General features: G+C 42.5%; 1 protein-coding gene across 2 annotated transcripts in view; it reads right to left on the bottom strand.

The window, feature by feature from the left end:
* Positions 1–9,052, bottom strand: part of PDE11A (phosphodiesterase 11A) — a 222,690-nt gene extending 213,638 nt beyond the window's left edge. For both annotated transcript variants that reach the window (XM_054044025.1, XM_054044026.1), the window contains exon 1: positions 7,799–9,052. In XM_054044025.1, the coding sequence (XP_053900000.1) occupies positions 7,799–8,584 (786 nt within the window). In that variant the 5' untranslated portion in view covers positions 8,585–9,052. The remainder of the gene's footprint in view (positions 1–7,798) is intronic.
* Between the last annotated feature and the right edge of the window lie 8,760 nt (positions 9,053–17,812).

Raw genomic sequence — 17,812 nt, 5'->3', positions numbered from 1 at the left:
TTCTTCTTCCAGATCTTTTCTGTACTGTTGTGTCGACTTGTCAGTGCTGGCTTTCTCCTTGGAGTTCCTCTTTCTTGACTTTTATGCTCATTTATGTTAAAGGAATTGGAATTTAATATTTATATTTCTCTAAATTGTTGTTTCAAATTTTAATTCTTGGCTGCTACTTCTTTAGTCACCTTATCTTTTGTTTCTCACTCTTGTTCGTGTATGCATATGCATATTTTATATATACACATATAATAGACACACTAAGAAATGAACTGAAACAATTCTGCAGCATAAGAGGACAAAGGAAAATGAAGACGAGAACAAAGTTATAGAGATATGCCTGATTATGCAAAGATACTGAGCACCTCCAATTTTGATTTGCTGCAGCTGGAGTTGCTGCCCAGGACCTCTAAAATTAGATATGGAAATACACAGTTAAGGCCCCCAAACAAATATATGAAAAAAACTAATGTGTCTTTCAAAATCAGTTTAATCTGTTCTGGGACCACAAAAATTAAAATGCCTTAATCAGAATTATATGGTTATTACATGGCATCACTATAAGGCAGAGTAAAGGTTGCTCAGGTGCTTTAACTGTGCATTTCTTATCTTAACATGTTCAAGTATTATAACTTTAACTTTGAATTTCCTGGGTTTGTAATATTTGGTTTGGGGATAATTACAACATCCATATAATGTTTCCTGTGGCACCTTATAGACTAACAGACGTATAGGAGCATGAGCTTTCGTGGATGCATCCGAAGAAGTGGGTATTCACCCACGAAAGCTCATGCTCCTATACGTCTGTTAGTCTATAAGGTGCCACAGGACTCTTTGCTGCTTTTACAGATGCAGACTAACACAGCCACCCCTCTGATACCATACAATGTTTGTTACCATAAAGTACTACTTCATACACTCAACCTTAACTTCAACTTACATTAAATCTTCATCTTAGAGTATAATGTCCTTGTGCACATTAAAGCAATATATATTTCTTTACTGTTTTAATTCTCTTCTCCATTTCCTGTTATTGCGTCCATTTATGTTTAATGTCCTAAAAAAATCTCAGAATTCATTTCTGCTATATTTTGTGTAATTGATGTTTTTTCTTAGATTGTCTATCTTGTTTGTCATGTGTCTGTGACCTCTGTTCTTCAAAATACCTATCATTCTACCCTTGGGGAAGGGAAGGGAATATTACTGGCTAGTACTGGAATGAATACAACACTACTATGACATTCCCCTGTGGTGTTATCTGGACCAGTGATCTGCTAGGTCACTCCAATCCTTGACTCTGGGAGTCAGCCTTACCCCCAATCCTGGGCTGTTCACGCACAACCTCTGGCATGTAAGCTGCTCCTTGGATTGTGCAGCTGAATGACACTAGCCAATATCTCCGATCCCAGACACAATCCTACATAACTACATACATGAAATTACAGCCTAAAACATTACTGTAACAACAATGCTCAGTGCATCATGAGCCTTCTGAAGACACCCGACATGACAAACTTTGCATTGGATACCACACAATCATTTTACAAGGATGAACATGGGGATGCTGGGTGCTCCCCCGAGGCACAAAGAGTCACAACTACCAGCTGATGTCTGCTTTTAAAAGCTGCTGAATAAAACTATTCTTCAAATGTTTCCCTTAAATTGAACTGCACCTCCCAGGCCCTATGCTGACAATCACTTATCAACTCTGTGAAACTGAAAGAGATATAGTATTAATATTGACATATAATGGTTACCTTGCACAATAAAATGCAGCTCCTATCTGCTCGTGCCCTTCTGTTATCGAAAAGGCCTTTCCCACAAGAGAACTCCCCGCCTAAAACATTTACACAAATGATTGTGAGCCTTTGTAATATTACTGTATGATAATAAAATTGGTGTATTCTACAGAAAGAGCGAACTGTGCCAGAGTGCAGCGCAACAGCACATTCCCAGCAGGCAACATGACTTTCCTCTGCATCCTTGCATAGGTACAAAGGAGACGGTCTATAAGAATTGCTACTGGGGAGCCACTGAGAGGAGAGTTCCCACATTCAGGTTTTCAGGACTTTGCTGAACCCCATTCTGGAGATATTTGGATTTGTTAAGTTTTTTGGGGATTTTGCAGCACAGAAGGCAAGGCTTTCTGTTTTGCTTGGTTTTGCTTCTGGTAACTTGTTTTTATGTACTGTTATAAAGCATTACTTCTGTTGGACAAACCATTTGATTCCTGGTTTTATTTCTATTGCACCCCACCAGCTTACAAGTGGAATGATCTTTTTCTCTTCAAATAGCTCTTTTTCTCTTTCCCCACCTTATTAAAAATTCATGTTTTACTTTCTTTAAAACTGCTTTCCATAATTATGGTTTTAATACAAGATCATAATAGTACCCTTTCCCCTTGTTTTTAATTGCCATTGGCAGAATGTAATTTTTACCCGTTTGAGACTGTGCTTACTGCTCTACTGAGTGTGCTGTTTTCACTGATCTGTGGAAGGATTTGGGATGCCATCAAATTAGCTTCCCAGTTTTGTACAGCTAAACTAATAAATTATATTTCAGATAACGTTAATGTTTCTTGTGACTACAATATTATTTAAAATGCTGCTCTGCTTGCTGACATACAAAAGTTGGGGTAAGATGGAAATAAAAGGACCAAAAGCAGTAAAACACTTTGAAGAAAAAGGACTAACGTCTTGACAATCTATAACTTTAAGCTACTTAAGTGAAATACTTTTAATAAATGATTAAAGATGAATTCTATATGCCTGCTGCCTATGTATTTATAATGCACTCATTACTCTAGCAGCGGAGCACAAATACTGCACCTTTATAATGTACTATGGTGGCCTCATGGCATTTTTCTCATACATTTTTTTTCCCTGCTTGTTTTTTACATTAGAAATACAGGTCAAGACTTCCCTGTTGTTGCTCCTAGACCCTGTTGAGGGAACTGGAGTGGGATAACCTGAAATCTGAGCTGTAGCTTTCCCTGTACTCAGCTGATGGGAGAAGGGATGCTGAGTCTGAGGACTTGTCCACATACACAAATTGTACTGGTGTAGTTAAAGTAGACACAGTTATATTCAGGTTCTGAGCATGTCACACAAAGTGGTGAGCACCCTCAACTCTGAATGAAAACAACAAATTGCAGGAGTTTAGTACTCAGCAGGATTGGGTCCTAATTTCCTTATTGATTAACATTAATCTGCTTCTTAAAATATTCTCATTTAAGAGACATTGCAATTTTAGAATGAAGGTTTTCCATTGAGAATCAGTGATGTTCCAAAAAATTACACTACCTACTTTTTGTTCCAGTTGGAGTAAGTCTCAAAGAAATACACGTATAGTGAGAGGCATTACTAAAGTAGTCCTGCTGAGTCTTATTGATGGAAGCAGCCCCATATGTCAATGACCAGTGTACATGCATTTTTTTAAACTAAATCTGACAAATTCCTGTTTGCAAATCAACTGGATTATTTATGAATAACAGTTGCAAGACTGGACTCTTAAACTAAAACAAAGGATGTATTTCCATTAATATCTACTCTTCATCCAAGTTTAAAATTTTCATTAGCACAAACTTTCTAATAACAATTTATCTTTATAAATGACTTAGCACAAAATTATAATGTACTCAGTTTTTCTGCTGTTATACATTTCTAAAGGCTTGCTTTAAGTTGAAATATGTGATATTTCACTTGTAAGATAAAAGGCATTTTTAATTAAAGGAAATGTAATGAAGAAATAAAATAATAGAACTAAACATGCAACATCTAGAATCTAAGGGTACATCTACACTACAGGGGGGAGTCGATTTAAGATACGCAAATTCAGCTACGTGAATAGCGTAGCTGAATTCGACGTATCGCAGCTGACTTACCCCGCTGTGAGGACGGCGGCAAAATCGACTTCTGCGGCTTTCTGTTGGCGGCGCTTACTCCCACCTCCACTGGTGGAGTAAGAGCGCCGATTCGGGGATCGATTGTCGCGTCCCAACGGGACGTGATAAATCGATCCCCGCGAGGTCGATTTCTATCCACCGATTCAGGCGGGTAGTGTAGACCTAGCCTAAGGTATATGACATTCATCAGCAGGAATTTCCTGCTTTCATCCACTGAATGTTTGTTATTCTCTGCTAGACTCAGAAATGTTTAATGACTCTTAAACTTCATAATTCAAGTTACCTTGGGGAAACAGAGCCAATTAGTTATTTAATATTAATAAAAATTGATTACTATTCAATCTTCAAATTTAAAATTAATTCTGGTCCTGATTTTGCAAAGTAAGTATGTAAGTAGTCTTCTTGACTTCAATGGGACTGCTCGCATGAGTAAGGGTTTGCAAGATCCAGCCCAATAACTTGACCCTCACCAGATTCACTATTAAGGCCTCAAGCTATTATTTGATTTCATGACTATTCCACTTCAGAAAAAGGCATTTTGTAACAAAAATATTATATCCTCTTTGAAAACACCATGTAAGTCATTACAACCTATTTAAACCAGTGGAGCTCTGTATAGGCACAGAAGACTTATCTGCACACATCACAGTGCAGGATTGGGACCTAAAGTATGAGGGCCCAATCTTACATGATGAGCACTCAACTCCCTGTGACTTCAGTGGGTCTCTGTTTGTAACAAGAGCACAATCCAATTTCCACTGAAGCTAATGGAATGATTTCCAGTGATTTCAATGGGAGTGTGATCAGGCCCTGTGAAAGTAAAAGCGATGGTTGACACATTGAATGATAAACTGCCTAAATCTTGTTAATTTCTTGTTAATTAAATTCACTTATCTATAAACCAGTTGAATGATATTAGGGGAATATCTTTGTCTCTTTAACTTGCTTTATTATGTTCTGAAACACAATCTTTAAATGAAATTAAAGGTGTTTGTTTACTTAATATCTCTCAATATTTTGAACACCTGAGCCTTTAACTTCACTGCAGTCACTCTCTAATATAAAAAAGGAATGTTACTGTCATCCTTTTTCCCTCCACCTGTCAGCCTGACAAAGCTACCTGTTGATGTTTTTTTCACTTCACAGCTGATCAAACACCTTCATCATCATTAACACTGACTAATCATATCACATTTGTATTAATTTTTAAAGTAGTGTATTGTGAGCACTAACAATGACCTGAAAGCACTAGCAATGATCTGAAAGGGAACATCTGTCACTTGTCTTTGCACTTTTATCTGAACCTCTTTCGGGGTCTTTATTCTTGCTAGTATTAAATAGAGTAGGTCTCCTTTTGATTTAATAATATGTAATGGTCACAAACGTGCCAGGCACAAGAAGATAAATTGCATTAACTCAGAACCAGCCTGGTTAATCAAAAGAGAAGCCAGATCCTCAATTCTATTCTCATACAAAACCCTCAATGAGGCCACAGAGACTGAATCTTCTGATGCCAAAGCTGATCCGAAGTAACCACTGAAGTCAATGAAAGTTGCACAGTGTAAACCTGATGTAAATAAGGGGAGAACAGGGCCCAAGACTCCACCCTCTTCCCCATTAAGTATATATTGTGAGTTTAAGCACATAGAGAAGTGTATTAGTTATAAACTTTTAGTCTAACTACAATGAACAGAAGCCAGCAATAAGAAATAGAATGTAAAATAAATATTGATTGGTCAGTTAATAGAATATGCCTTGATTATTCTTCTCCATTTTCTGCCATGAACAAATAAATCTATTAAAGTAACTGAGCTCTTTCAAGGAAAAGGGGCAAGATCGACTGAAATGCTCCAGTCCCTCATCCCTAGGAAACTCTATGCCACATCAGTGGTCCCCTCACCTCCTGCAAGGAAAGCACCTGGAGCTGTCCAGAGACTCCATAAACCCAGAGAGGATAGATGATATAGTGAGGGGCAGATCCTGGCATGAGCAAACTCCAGTACCGATACTATAAACACTTAGGACTACTGTGGGAATCTCCCGGCTGGCTACTTCTTGCTTTAATCTCTTCATGTTGCAACCATCTCATAGTCAGCCCACTGTCGATGATTGGGAAAGAAGATAGGGAGACGGCGGGCGGGGATGATGGTGATGTTTTAGAGGGGAGGGCTGGATCAGAAACAGAGGGGGAAAGGGAGCAAATAATGGGGAGGGAAAAGAAGAAAAATCTGATTTTATCAGATGTGTGCCAAAATTTGGCCTCAGTCACTTTGCTTTATGTGTTATATCCCTTTCTCTTAACCTCTGTCCTCTCTCTTTTTAGTTTGTAAAGTCTGGGGGGCAGAGACCTGTCTCAACTTGTGCCTCTAAAGTGCCTACCACACCTTTGGGTCCTTGATGAATAATAAATAGTATCACTCAAAACTCAAAAAATTCATCCTGACCGGCCTGTATTTTAAAAAAACGCTCTGTTCTAATCTCCAGTCTTCTCCCTGCATGGTTCAGGAACAAGTGTAAATTTTTGTTTGCATTTGCTTTTTATTATTCTAGGACAAGATTAGACATTGGGCAAATGTTTATCATCAAACAGTTAACATATTTAAGTCCCTGCTATGAAGCCATATATTTCTCAATCTTATATAGCTCTCCATGACCTAATTGGGTGAGAGAGGCCTGTTTTACATGGAACAGAAAGGAAAAGTAAACAAAAAGAAGAGCAGGAAACCTGAAAGGATATGTGGTTCTTTGCTTTAAAAAGTGTGTGTGTATAAGTTGATCTAAACTGAGAAAGCTCCGAGTGAAATCCTGGCCCTACCCCTGTCAATGGGATTTGGGAGTTTTGCCATCACCTTCATAGAGGTCAGGATTTCATCAGAGAGTGCAAAGTGAGTAATCTGAAGTGGTGGAGAAAGTCCTTGTAAGGGGAGATGGGAGTTGTTACCTTGTTCCCAGAAATAGGTTTAGAAATCTGTGCTGGTCCAGAGGGGCACATGCAAAGGCTTTTCAGAAATATTTTATCTTTAGATTGGTTTAGTAGTAGCCAGGAAGGGAAGTTTAACTCAGCAGTGATAGAGAATAAGGATAATAATTTGCACTTTTTTTATAGCACCTTTCATCAGAGGTTCTCAAAGTACTCTGCAAAGTGAATCAAGCCTTAAAGCAACCCTGTGATGTGAAATATGAAAATATAATAGTACTCATTTTACAGCCAGTTAACCTAGCCTTATCAGACATTCTGGATTTTGTGGATCTGTTCTAATTTTACTTGAGCAATCTCATGTCTTGCAAGTAATGCCTATGAGGGATTAATGGTTCCCGAAATCAGCTTCAGAAGCCCACAAGCCGTCATCATAATACAACATTATATCATGACACTGATGCAGTCTCACATTGTACTGCTGTAGTGATCTGTTAAGTGTTTGAACGCACGGTGACTGTCACCCACCTTTTGAATTTTCCTCTTTGGTTGGGAAGCTAAGGTCCAGTGTGGTTAAGTGGCGTGCCCTAGCCAGGGTCTGGCAGAGCCACCACCCAGAGAATCCTGACATCTCACTACCTCTCAATTTCACTAAGAGCTCAGTGTGCTGGATGGGGAATGGGATTTCTACCTAGTGTCAGGCTTAATCCTATGGTTACAAAAATTAATTCTTTCTAGGTCCGTCCCCCCCTCCTCCCAGGACACACTGCCTATGCATAGGGCAGCAATAATGGGGAAGTGTGGCTGCCCTGCCCTGCTCCCCCTTTGGAAAGTCACAGTGCTCCAGAAGCCAGGAAGCCTCACCCAGGTCCCCACAAACTGAGGGGTACATGGCAGGCAGCTGGGCCTTGAGTCCCCACGAGTGGCCAGCACATGAGTTCCTGTGCCCAGAAATTCACAAGCCCTATGGCTGGCCCCGGTCCTACCTGGTAAGCGTCTGGGATGTTTACTGTCTCCCCGTGCTCCGCCACGTAGCCGATGATGCCCTTGCCCCAGGGCACCTGCACCTCATTGGAGTTCTCGGTGCTGCAGCAGGGCAGGAGTGGGGTGCCCGCGTGCACATCGAAGAACTTGGACACCAGGCTCTTCTTGCCCGCCGCGGCTCCCTCCACCAGGAAGAGCGAGCTCCGGTCAGCCTCCACCATGAGGCAGACAAAGATGAGGATCTTGTAGCTGAGGCTGGTGAGGTCCAAGTCGTTGGAGATGTCCTTGACCAGCTCCAGGAAGAACTGGCGCTCGTTGTGTTCCTTGAGGTAGCGCTTGTAGTCCAGGGCAGTGGGCGGGTACTGGGGCAGGCTGACCCGGGACTCAAGCAGGGCACTGAGGATGTGGGCCGTGGTCGGGGGCAAGGAGCTGGCTTTCCTGAGCAGGGCCCTTCTCCGCATGCTGCTGAGGGGCTCCTGGGCTCGGGCGTGCACGTGCTCGTCGTAGGTCAGGTTGACGTGGATGGCCTTGGACCTGGCGAAGCTCTGCCTCAGCTCCTTCTGGGAGGCCCTTCGCTGCAGCCCGCCGGCGGCGCTGGCCTCCCCGGGGTCACTGCTGGCCCAGCTGCTGGCGGGGCCCAGACTGGGGCTGCCGCCGGCGCTGCCTGTGCTGGCGCTGGGAGGCGCTGCGGCGAGCGACTTCCTCCTCTTCAGCCACTTCTCCACCAGCTCCGGGTGCCGGTCCAGGAAACTTTCCACCGCAGCGAAGTCCAGGCTGGCAGCCGACATGGTCCCCGGGCTCCAGCGCCGCCGACGCCTCCCAACACCGGCTCCGCTCCTAACTTGGGACCGCTCCCGAAACTGCCTCGAACTATTTCCGACCCCGATGAGCCATGGCAGAAGGGAGAGGCGATCACCCGGCTTCCCAGCCCCCTCGGGCCGTAGGGAGCGGTCCCTCCTTCAGAGGTGGGGACGCTGCCCAGAAGTGAGGGAGCAACGTTGTCTGACTTTCCGCCCTTGTCCAAACTGGCCCGCCTCCTCCTCTTTTATCGCCTCCTGCTCCTCCTCCACCTGGCCGCTCCTCCTCCACCTGGCCCGCGGGTCTCCTTGTCCTCCACTACCCGCTCCCTGGTCTGGCGCTTGGTTCTGGGCCAGGTCCTCCTGCTCCCTCCACTGCCTCAGGGAAAGGTGCTGCCGCGGCTTTCCCGGGATGCACTGATCCGAAAGCGCTTTTGGAAACCCTTCTGCCAACTGCTGCTGCTGCAAGCGGCTGCTCCTGCGTAACCCTGCCAGCAGACCACTGAGGGAGGGCGTGGGAAGGGAGGGAAGAACGCGTGAGGGGGGGGGGGGGGAGAGGAAAAGCGAGTGGCGGTACCAGGGACAGAGTCAGCAGCATCCTATTTTCCTGGAGGCAGTAGCATGGCTACTCAGCGTGCGGGGCGGAGTGACTGAGATTATGCAGTGTGCCCCTTCTTGTCCTCCTTATGGATCGTGAACACCAGTACTTTGGGGAGCTACAAGCAAGGAGCCTTGCATTGTTAATAGTTCAAACTAAGAAAGAGCTCAAGGCATTCAGTCCTTTCATTCATCCCTGTGTGGGGAGGGAGGAGGATTTGTGGGCATGTTTGTGTACGAGAAAGATTTGTGGGTGTGGATGTTTGTGCGTGGGAATATTGGTAAGTGTAAATATGTGTGATATAAATATTGCGTTTCTATTAATATAAATTAATTATGTTTATATTCGTTTAAAAATCGGTGAACATATTTCCTTCAAAAAAGCCCTTCTCTTATTTGACTTGTTTGTGCCTGAAAATCATACTCGCACTCTATACTTAACGAAACGAACTGTTCAGCCCAGAGTGCCTTGTTGGGCATCGTTAATGGTATTTTCCTTATTGGCTTTCTGCAAACACAGCCTGTGAATGTAGAATGGGAGGACGTGTGTACTTCTGTGGGGAGTAGGGTGACCAGACAGCAAGTGTGAAAAATTAGGAGGGGGTGGGGAAAATAGGAATCTATATAAGAAAAAGACCCCAAAATTGAGACTGTTCCTATAAAATCGGGACATCTGATCACCCTAGTGGGGAGCCCTTTGCTGTGGTCATTTCTCCCGAGGGAGACCCAAGGAGGCGCACATGGTCTCCTTTCCATGAGAACGTGCGGCTTCGCTGAGCTTATAGGAGCCGCAAATAACACATGCGACTCGTGTGCCTCCTGCAGCATCAGCTGCGAGACAGAACGCCGAGCACATCCACCGAGACAGACGGAAGGGGGTTATTTTTACGGACACGTGGGGAAGCACATTTACTTGCTAAATTGATGCCTGTGCATAAGTGATTGAAAACATAGTCATGGATCTTAACACGTGAATACAGCTTTCATCCCTAACCGGGGGCTGATTGAAGGAGATTTCAAAAACTAATGAATGAGATTTTCACTGAAAAACACACCGCCAAATCCTTAATCAAATGAGAGAGAGACTTCAAACACTGCCAGAAAACTAATCCCCAATGAACAGCCCCCTCCAGAATGCGGACTTGAATTGTGTGGGTATAAAGCAGCACGCCAATTATGGAGACACGTGCAAATGAGCGTGTGGGGAAAGGGGCAGAAGAGATTTCTGTGCCGTAAGAGCTGATTTACCCTCCGCCCCCTTCTGCTGCAGGCATCAGGGAGGTTAAAACAGGCTCACCGGAACGTACAGGGGCTGTGACTGTCAGAAAGAGAAAAGAAATCTAATCACCTGTCCAGAGAAAGGAAACAGACAAAGGAAGTAGCTTCTCAGTGTCTGTCCTAGATTATGCTGCATTTAGCACAGTGAGTGAAATCCGCTTGCTAGCGCCGTTTATTTTTCGGGTGTACTGCGCTCAGTGAAGTTTCATTCTGCCTTGGCTCCGTAAGATGCCTGCGTTTCATTGAGAAACCGCGCATCGTGAGCTGCAGAAACTTGTCAATCGAGAGCAAAGGCACTAGGAGGGGGTCTTCTGTGCGCAGGCGCGAAACAGAGAGGTGGGCGTGAAATACACGTCTGAGCTGCTCCGCTTTCCCGCATGCCCCTAAGCTTCTGACTGGGTCTCCTGCAGGGGGGCGACAGCGGTCTACTGCGTAGCCCAGGCCCGCGCAGGGGGTACTGCTCAGGATCAGACAGACCATCTTCTGAACCCGCTGGCTTTATGGTCCCTGTTGAAAAGGGGTGCAAAAGGGAGACAGAGAGAGGGGTTGAATTGGAGGGGTGGGGTGAGCAGAAATTGTGCCGAAGTCCAAACTGTGTCTAGAGGAAGGTAAAAGGGATAGAGGGAGGGCGAGGGGCGGGGCAGATAGACAGAATTGGGGACAGGTGCAAGTGAGAGATGGGCTGCCGGGTAATTTCAGGGGAAGGGAAACTCTTGGAGAGGGAGGGGCGGGGGAAAGGATACAAGAAGTTATCTGCAGTGATTGCCAAAGTAGGGTTTGTGGGTGGCAGAGAGGATGGTCCATGTCAGCACCCTCTCCCCATGGCTGTGGTGTTAAGGGCACAGTGTAGCCTACGACAGACTGATAATGTCCTGTAGGATTCTGGGCAAACCTAATGGAACTAAGATAAATCTTATTGAATTAGGTTTAGTATCTTTTGGGGACCATTGTATTAAAAATGCAATTGCGTGCATGTGTATGTACATTGTGTGCAATGCCTCTAGCAGGAGGGGGTTGCTAATGTAATTCCTCTAGCTATCGGCCCTTTGAAGCCACCCTTAGGGAGAGGTACACAAATACTAGTTTAGACTGAGCCCAACAGACAAAGAAAGGATTTTTGAATAAATAACTTGGTTTTAAACAGGCTCATGGCTTTCTTCCTGATCCAGCAAACTGATGGGACACCTGTACCACTGAGGGGAAATAGAGGTCCAGTTGCCCTGAATGTAGCCCAATGCCTGGAGCCCAGACCCATGAAGCCTTTTGAGGATATGTGCTCCAGGAGACTTGGCTCAGTGTAATAATCATAATCTTCATATATGTGTTTGATGTTTCAAAGTATTCCTTGTCCGTTTTCATAGGAATAACATGTCTGTATATAGCTTTATAGCATTTCACAAATTTGTCTTCTCTTTTGATTGCCTGAATTGAACTCATCTTAATTGACCCAGCTGATCACCTATCAGTGTTTTGTAGTATAGCACTTTTTTTTTGTAATTTTCCATATTTATTTCCATAGATTACCCTTTCTTCAGTTTCCTTTGATCCTCCAGTGAAGACTGCTTTTCTCGACTGTATTTTGCCCTCTTTTTTTTCCATGTCATCACTTGTATGTAGAACTTACTTCTCAAATATTCACTGAGGATGCTACTCTATCTTATATGAAATCCCTCTCAAAGGTATGCTTCTATTGTAATTTTTACTGAACGTAGATATGAATTATTCACGAGTATGAAAAAATCATGTCATGCACCAAAAAATTCTAACTTGATACATTTCAGTTTGGTTTTCATTCTGTTTACTTTTTGGTCTTCCATAATCAATACAGATTTTTTAACATAAAATATTTTATTTCTTTGACGTGGGCTCAGAAACCCATTTCTATTGCTCTATGACCGTAATTAAATCATGTGTCTATATTGAATGCAGGAGTTAACAGCTCCAGCAAGCCCTGTTCAAAACAATCCCTGGTGGAAGTGTAAACCATGCTGCCACGATGTTCAACCCTCTCTCCATCCCCTCTCCCAAGCCAAGTGAGGACAAGGAATGTCCACAGACATTGATAAATTGAGACAAAGTTAATTGTTTGGTTTGTTTGCTGTTTGAAAATTATATTGCTCGTTTAAGATGTAGCCTGCACTCACACGTCACTGCCCATTGAACATCAACTGTAATATGTGTGTATGTGGGACTATGAGGTCTTCTGCAAGTTGACATACAACCCACAATTTCACTTCAGGTATCAGGGGTTTGCCGTGTTAGTCTGTATCTACAAAAACAACAAGGAGTCTGGTGACACCTTAAAGACTAACAGATTTATTTGGGCATAAGCTTTCGTGGGTAAAAACCCGAAGAGTAAGGTTTTTACCTACGAAAGCTTATGCCCAAATAATTTCACTTTATGTACTTTTATGGCTTATTTTATAGTATGGGTTTTTGCTTCAATGTTACATAAAAATGTCTATTTTATTTGCTGTCAAGTTTTTTTCTCCAGTGAGTGGTGTTTTGATATGATTTTGGATATAGATCAACATTGCATTATTGATGCCATTTCAGGATGTATCCCTGACAAATGACAAAATCATTATAAATAATCGTGCGCCTTACTGTTTTGTTTTCTATACATAATAGTGTAATAAAACACATTCACTTACCTTACTGTTTTGTTTTGAAATGCACTGTAAATAGGTACATTGTCTAATATACTCATTTACCGTAACTTATTCATTTACCTCTCACTGCAGTGTTGGGCATGGAACTGAACACTAACCAGTAAGGTACATGAGTACCCTAAATACTCTGCTCATTTACTTTGTGTGCACCATCAAGTAAGATAAAGAATAGAAAAAGGTCTGTTACAATTTCTCCAATGACTTTCCAGTCTCTGATTGATTTTACCGGATGCATGACAGATGAAGTGCAATGTGTATGTTACTCACGTACCTTTCTGTATTGACTTCATATTGCTTCTCCAGTTAGGCTCAGAGCAATTGGTTGAGACTGTATGAATCATCATCAGGTATTCTTTTTCAGTTGAGAACACAGCATTGAGACAAATGGGCCACTTAACACCTCTCTGAGCTTGCAACTTTGAATTTTCAAACCCACCCTGGGTAGAAATCTGAGAATGAACTTTAAACATTTGGGGAAAATGTATCTTTGGCTCAGCTCTCAGCTGCAAATCAAGCTGAAGGTGGAAAAGGTTATAAGATCAGGTTGGTCAATGAAGGAACAAGGCATCTGCTGTGAAGCTGGGACCCAGTACCTGCACCACTTTGGATACTGGTGAGTCTATGCTATTCCATCTGTACTTACTAAGCCCTCCATTAGGATAATGTTTGGTCCATTGCGGTGTATTTTAAGGACCTAGAAGAGAGATGGGAGGGAAGCATTGCCATTCCAGGGGCTACACAACTTCTGGAACTTAGGCCCAGATTCTCAAAGGTACTTAAGCTCCTAACTTCCATTGGCCTTAGCTACTAATTATCTTCTTTAAATTGGGTTTCTGTCTCAGGTGAAGACGCAACAGGGCCAGACCTCAGATAAGAATTTTCAATCTTCAATCAATTGACTTAGGTGGATTTATGTGGAAAACATAGGCTTTCACTCTGTTGAGCATTTGTGTAACTCCAGGGAATGGATATTTTAAATGCTGAATCCAAATATCTGTACCACATTGGATACAGGCTTCAGATTTTTTTCCACCAGCAACTGAAGAGACCAGTTGATCCCAAACTTATTTGCTGTCTGACTCTGAAGTGTTCGAGGGAGCTGAGTACCTGATTTTTTTTTTCCTGAAGTTCTGAAGACATCCAGGTAATACACACTATTAAGATTGAGAAATAATCTCTGAGAGGGGAATGTGTTATATATGTGTGCTTACGTATAGAAATGTAAATGTTAACTTGATATCTTGCATTTAAATACATGTACGAGGAACTAAATGGGAGGATGGGAGGTGGAAGAGTCTGGAAGGAATACCAGTAGAGTACCACCTGATAGCTTGTGTTTAAAATGTATTAAGTATTCTTTAAGCGTGCATTTAAACATTTGTTTACTAATGCCTTGTTTACACTGCAGACTTTGGTTGATGCAAGTTTTGTCAGCATACGTTATATATCACTTGGGCACATGCATACTTGGCTGCGTGCACTGGCACTACATATACTTCCCAGGAGTGCTTGTGTCAATTCAAAGTGTGCTGCACCACCAGTATGACACACACTGCTGTTCGTCGCAATGCCTTTTGGGAAGTTTACACAATGTGTTGTGAGATAAAAATAACTCACCCAGGGATCTCTCTGGGAGCTAGGCATCAAGTTCCCAGCATGCAACTTCCTTCATTCTATAATGCCATCCATAGTCCATAATTTTCACACTTAAAAAAAAAAAAAATCTCATAAGCCCTTATGCCATTTTTCACTGTCCGCCATCTCTCACAGAAACATGGAACGCTGCAGAGCTCTGCACTGTTCTCATGAATGTTGCAAATACAAGATGTACGATTCTCCTTTAACTGCAGATCCACAGAAAGTACTGTAACAGTGGGTGATATGACAGTTTCTTGGAGGATAGTTTTCTGAGGGACACAATGGAAAAACAATTCAAGGTTGTTGGTGGCATTCACAGAGCAGCTGCAGATGGTGGAGTGCTGCTTCTAGACCTGAGAAAAGAGCACTGACTGGTGGGATCATATTCTAATGCAGATTTGGGATCATGAGCAGTGGCTATGCATCTTTTGGATATGGAAGACAATATTTGTGGATGTGTGTGCCAAGCTCACCCCAATCCTCCAGCGCAGGGACACCGGAATGAGAGCTGTGTTGATAGTGGAAAAGTGAATAATGATTTCACTCTGGAAGCTTGCAATGCCAAATTGCTACAGCTCAGTGGGAAATCATTTTGGAGTAGGAAAACCCATGCAAATGTAAAAGGTCATTAATCATCTACTACTCCAAAGGACTGTGACTCTGGGCAATGTGTAGGACATAGTGGATGGATTTGTGGAAATGGGTTTCCCAAACTGCAGTGAGGCATGCAAGACTCATGGGAGGGACACAAAGGGGGCACCAGCTAAAGGGGAGGACATGTGATCTCCCCACCTGACTCCTCCCTGCCCCACTCCCAGTCCAGGGCCCCCACACTCTCCCCATCCCCTCCCAATCCCGCGTTACCTGGGAGGGAGAGGGGGACTCTGTCCTCCCACTGCACCGGCTCCCCCTGGCATGTTCGGCTGCTCTTCCTGGCAGTCAGGCCCAAGAGCCACCCCTGGATGCTGCCCAGTGCAGAACAGTACTTCCCCACCTCAAAGGAACATTGCAAGGCTTTGTTGCTAAGTGCTAGAACAATGTAGGGATTATGAGCAATACCTATATACTGTATCTGATTGGTGCTATATCGATAAATGGGAATTGTATTGGTGCTTTCTTCATTCAACTAAGGCTTACCTCAACCATGCTGAAATATATATTAATTTAATTGTTCAAGGCAAGTGTTCTTAACCTGAGAGTCACAACCTGGGTGCTGGAAGGAAAGAGTCAAACAGGTTTCAGGGGGGCTGCAACCATCCACCTTTCCCTTTCCTTTCATTTAAAAAAAAAAAAAAAAAAAAAAGAGGTCTAGCTCTTGTGATTGTGAAGCTGACCTTGGAAATGTGAACTGATCCTAAACTGCTGCAGTGATATCTGCCAGAACTTGCAGACAACCTACCCTACAAATTTTAAGATGTGAATTCTCAACCTCTGGGTCATAATGCCCGGGGGTTACAATGATGCTACCTTTTTCATATTGTTAAGAGGGATGGGGATCATGATGGGGAGGCTATGGAAAAGTTTGAGAGACCCACCAAGACTTTTTTTCTCTAGCATCAATCACTGTAGTAGTTAATATATATTATATATTTATACATATAATATATATGATGGTTACACTGTAGTGCTTAACTAGTATTGTAAAAAAATGAAATTATTTAAAATTAAATTTAGATGTGTAATGTATTTTATACGTTTTCTTGTTACTAACATCTTTAATGTTATTGGGATACATTCTGCACAGATCATTAATGGCCAAACACATGAAAGTACTGCCTGTAACAATAATGTAAGTTAACACCTCAGTATTTACAGAACCCTGGGAAGACCTAGTACTGTCAGCAGTACGGCTAAGCAGTCTGTCTAATAAAAAGATATAAAATAGATGCAGATTTCACTATTCAAAGATGTACGCTCTTAATTTCCTCAATCCCCACTCCAACCTCGTTTTCAAGGTTTGCCATTTGAAAGGTGCAAGATTTATAACCCTAGAATAGGCATGGCACAGCATAAATGAGACCTTCACAGCCTGAGCCCGAAGTGCCTTAATGAAGTTTCCATGCCCATATAATCCTTGAATTCTCTAAAGTACCCAAGTAAGGTCTCAGCTCAGGTAGTAATCCTGTCCTCTCAGACCCAGGCTAAGCCATTACATTTTATATAGGCTACCAGAACAGTTGTGAGTATGAACTAAAGGTGAAAATATTCCTGCTTATTATTACCATCATTTGAGCTATGCCATATCTTGTTTGTTTGTTTATAGTAAGGGGGCTGGATACCTTAATATCTTTGACTCATGTAGTGAACACATAGAGTGAAAAAACCTGTAATGAAGAGACTGCTGATTGGTGGACAGTTATGTCCTTTTAACACATAAAGAAACACTAATACAAGGAATGAGCTAAAGTTTTGAAATTATCTACAGATCAAACTGTAGCTAATCCAATCCCTCCAGCTTCACTTTTATACTAACATCTTGATACAATGCTGACTGGCTTTTTCTCCACTGTTTGTCATCCCTTGCTCTTTTAAGTTAGGGCTGAATCCTGCAAAATACTGAGCCCTCACTGATTTGGTTGAGAATTTTGCCTAAGTGAAATCTTCAAGGAAGAAGCATTAGGGTCCATTGCTACAACCACTTACTTATACGTCTGAGTAACTGTACTAACCTGAACAGTCACATCGATTTCAATGTAAAGTTATGTGTGTGTATAATTCCAGATATATACCAGTATATGCAGGATTGGACCCTTCAGTTGGAAGCTCCTTGGAAAAGGGAACAATATTTTTCTTTTGAAATGTCTGTACAGGGCCAGGCCCACCTTTACCATCATAGAAATAGTTTACATAGTGCTCACCCTTATTTTGTTTTGGTAGTAGGCTTAGCAAAAATCAAATAAAGACTGATATTTTCAGATGCTAAGACCAGTACCTAATAAACAAATATTAACAGACTACTGAAACATGAATACTGATACAAGAGAGATTCAAATTTTGAAACACTTTCTGACATCACAGTAGTTGTAAGAACACT

This window comes from Malaclemys terrapin, chromosome 11 (genome assembly GCF_027887155.1).
Source record: "Malaclemys terrapin pileata isolate rMalTer1 chromosome 11, rMalTer1.hap1, whole genome shotgun sequence".
NCBI classification, from domain to species: domain Eukaryota; kingdom Metazoa; phylum Chordata; order Testudines; family Emydidae; genus Malaclemys; species Malaclemys terrapin.
The sequence above is the reverse complement of the archived record's forward strand: the minus strand, read 5'-3'. Positions and strand labels throughout refer to the sequence as shown.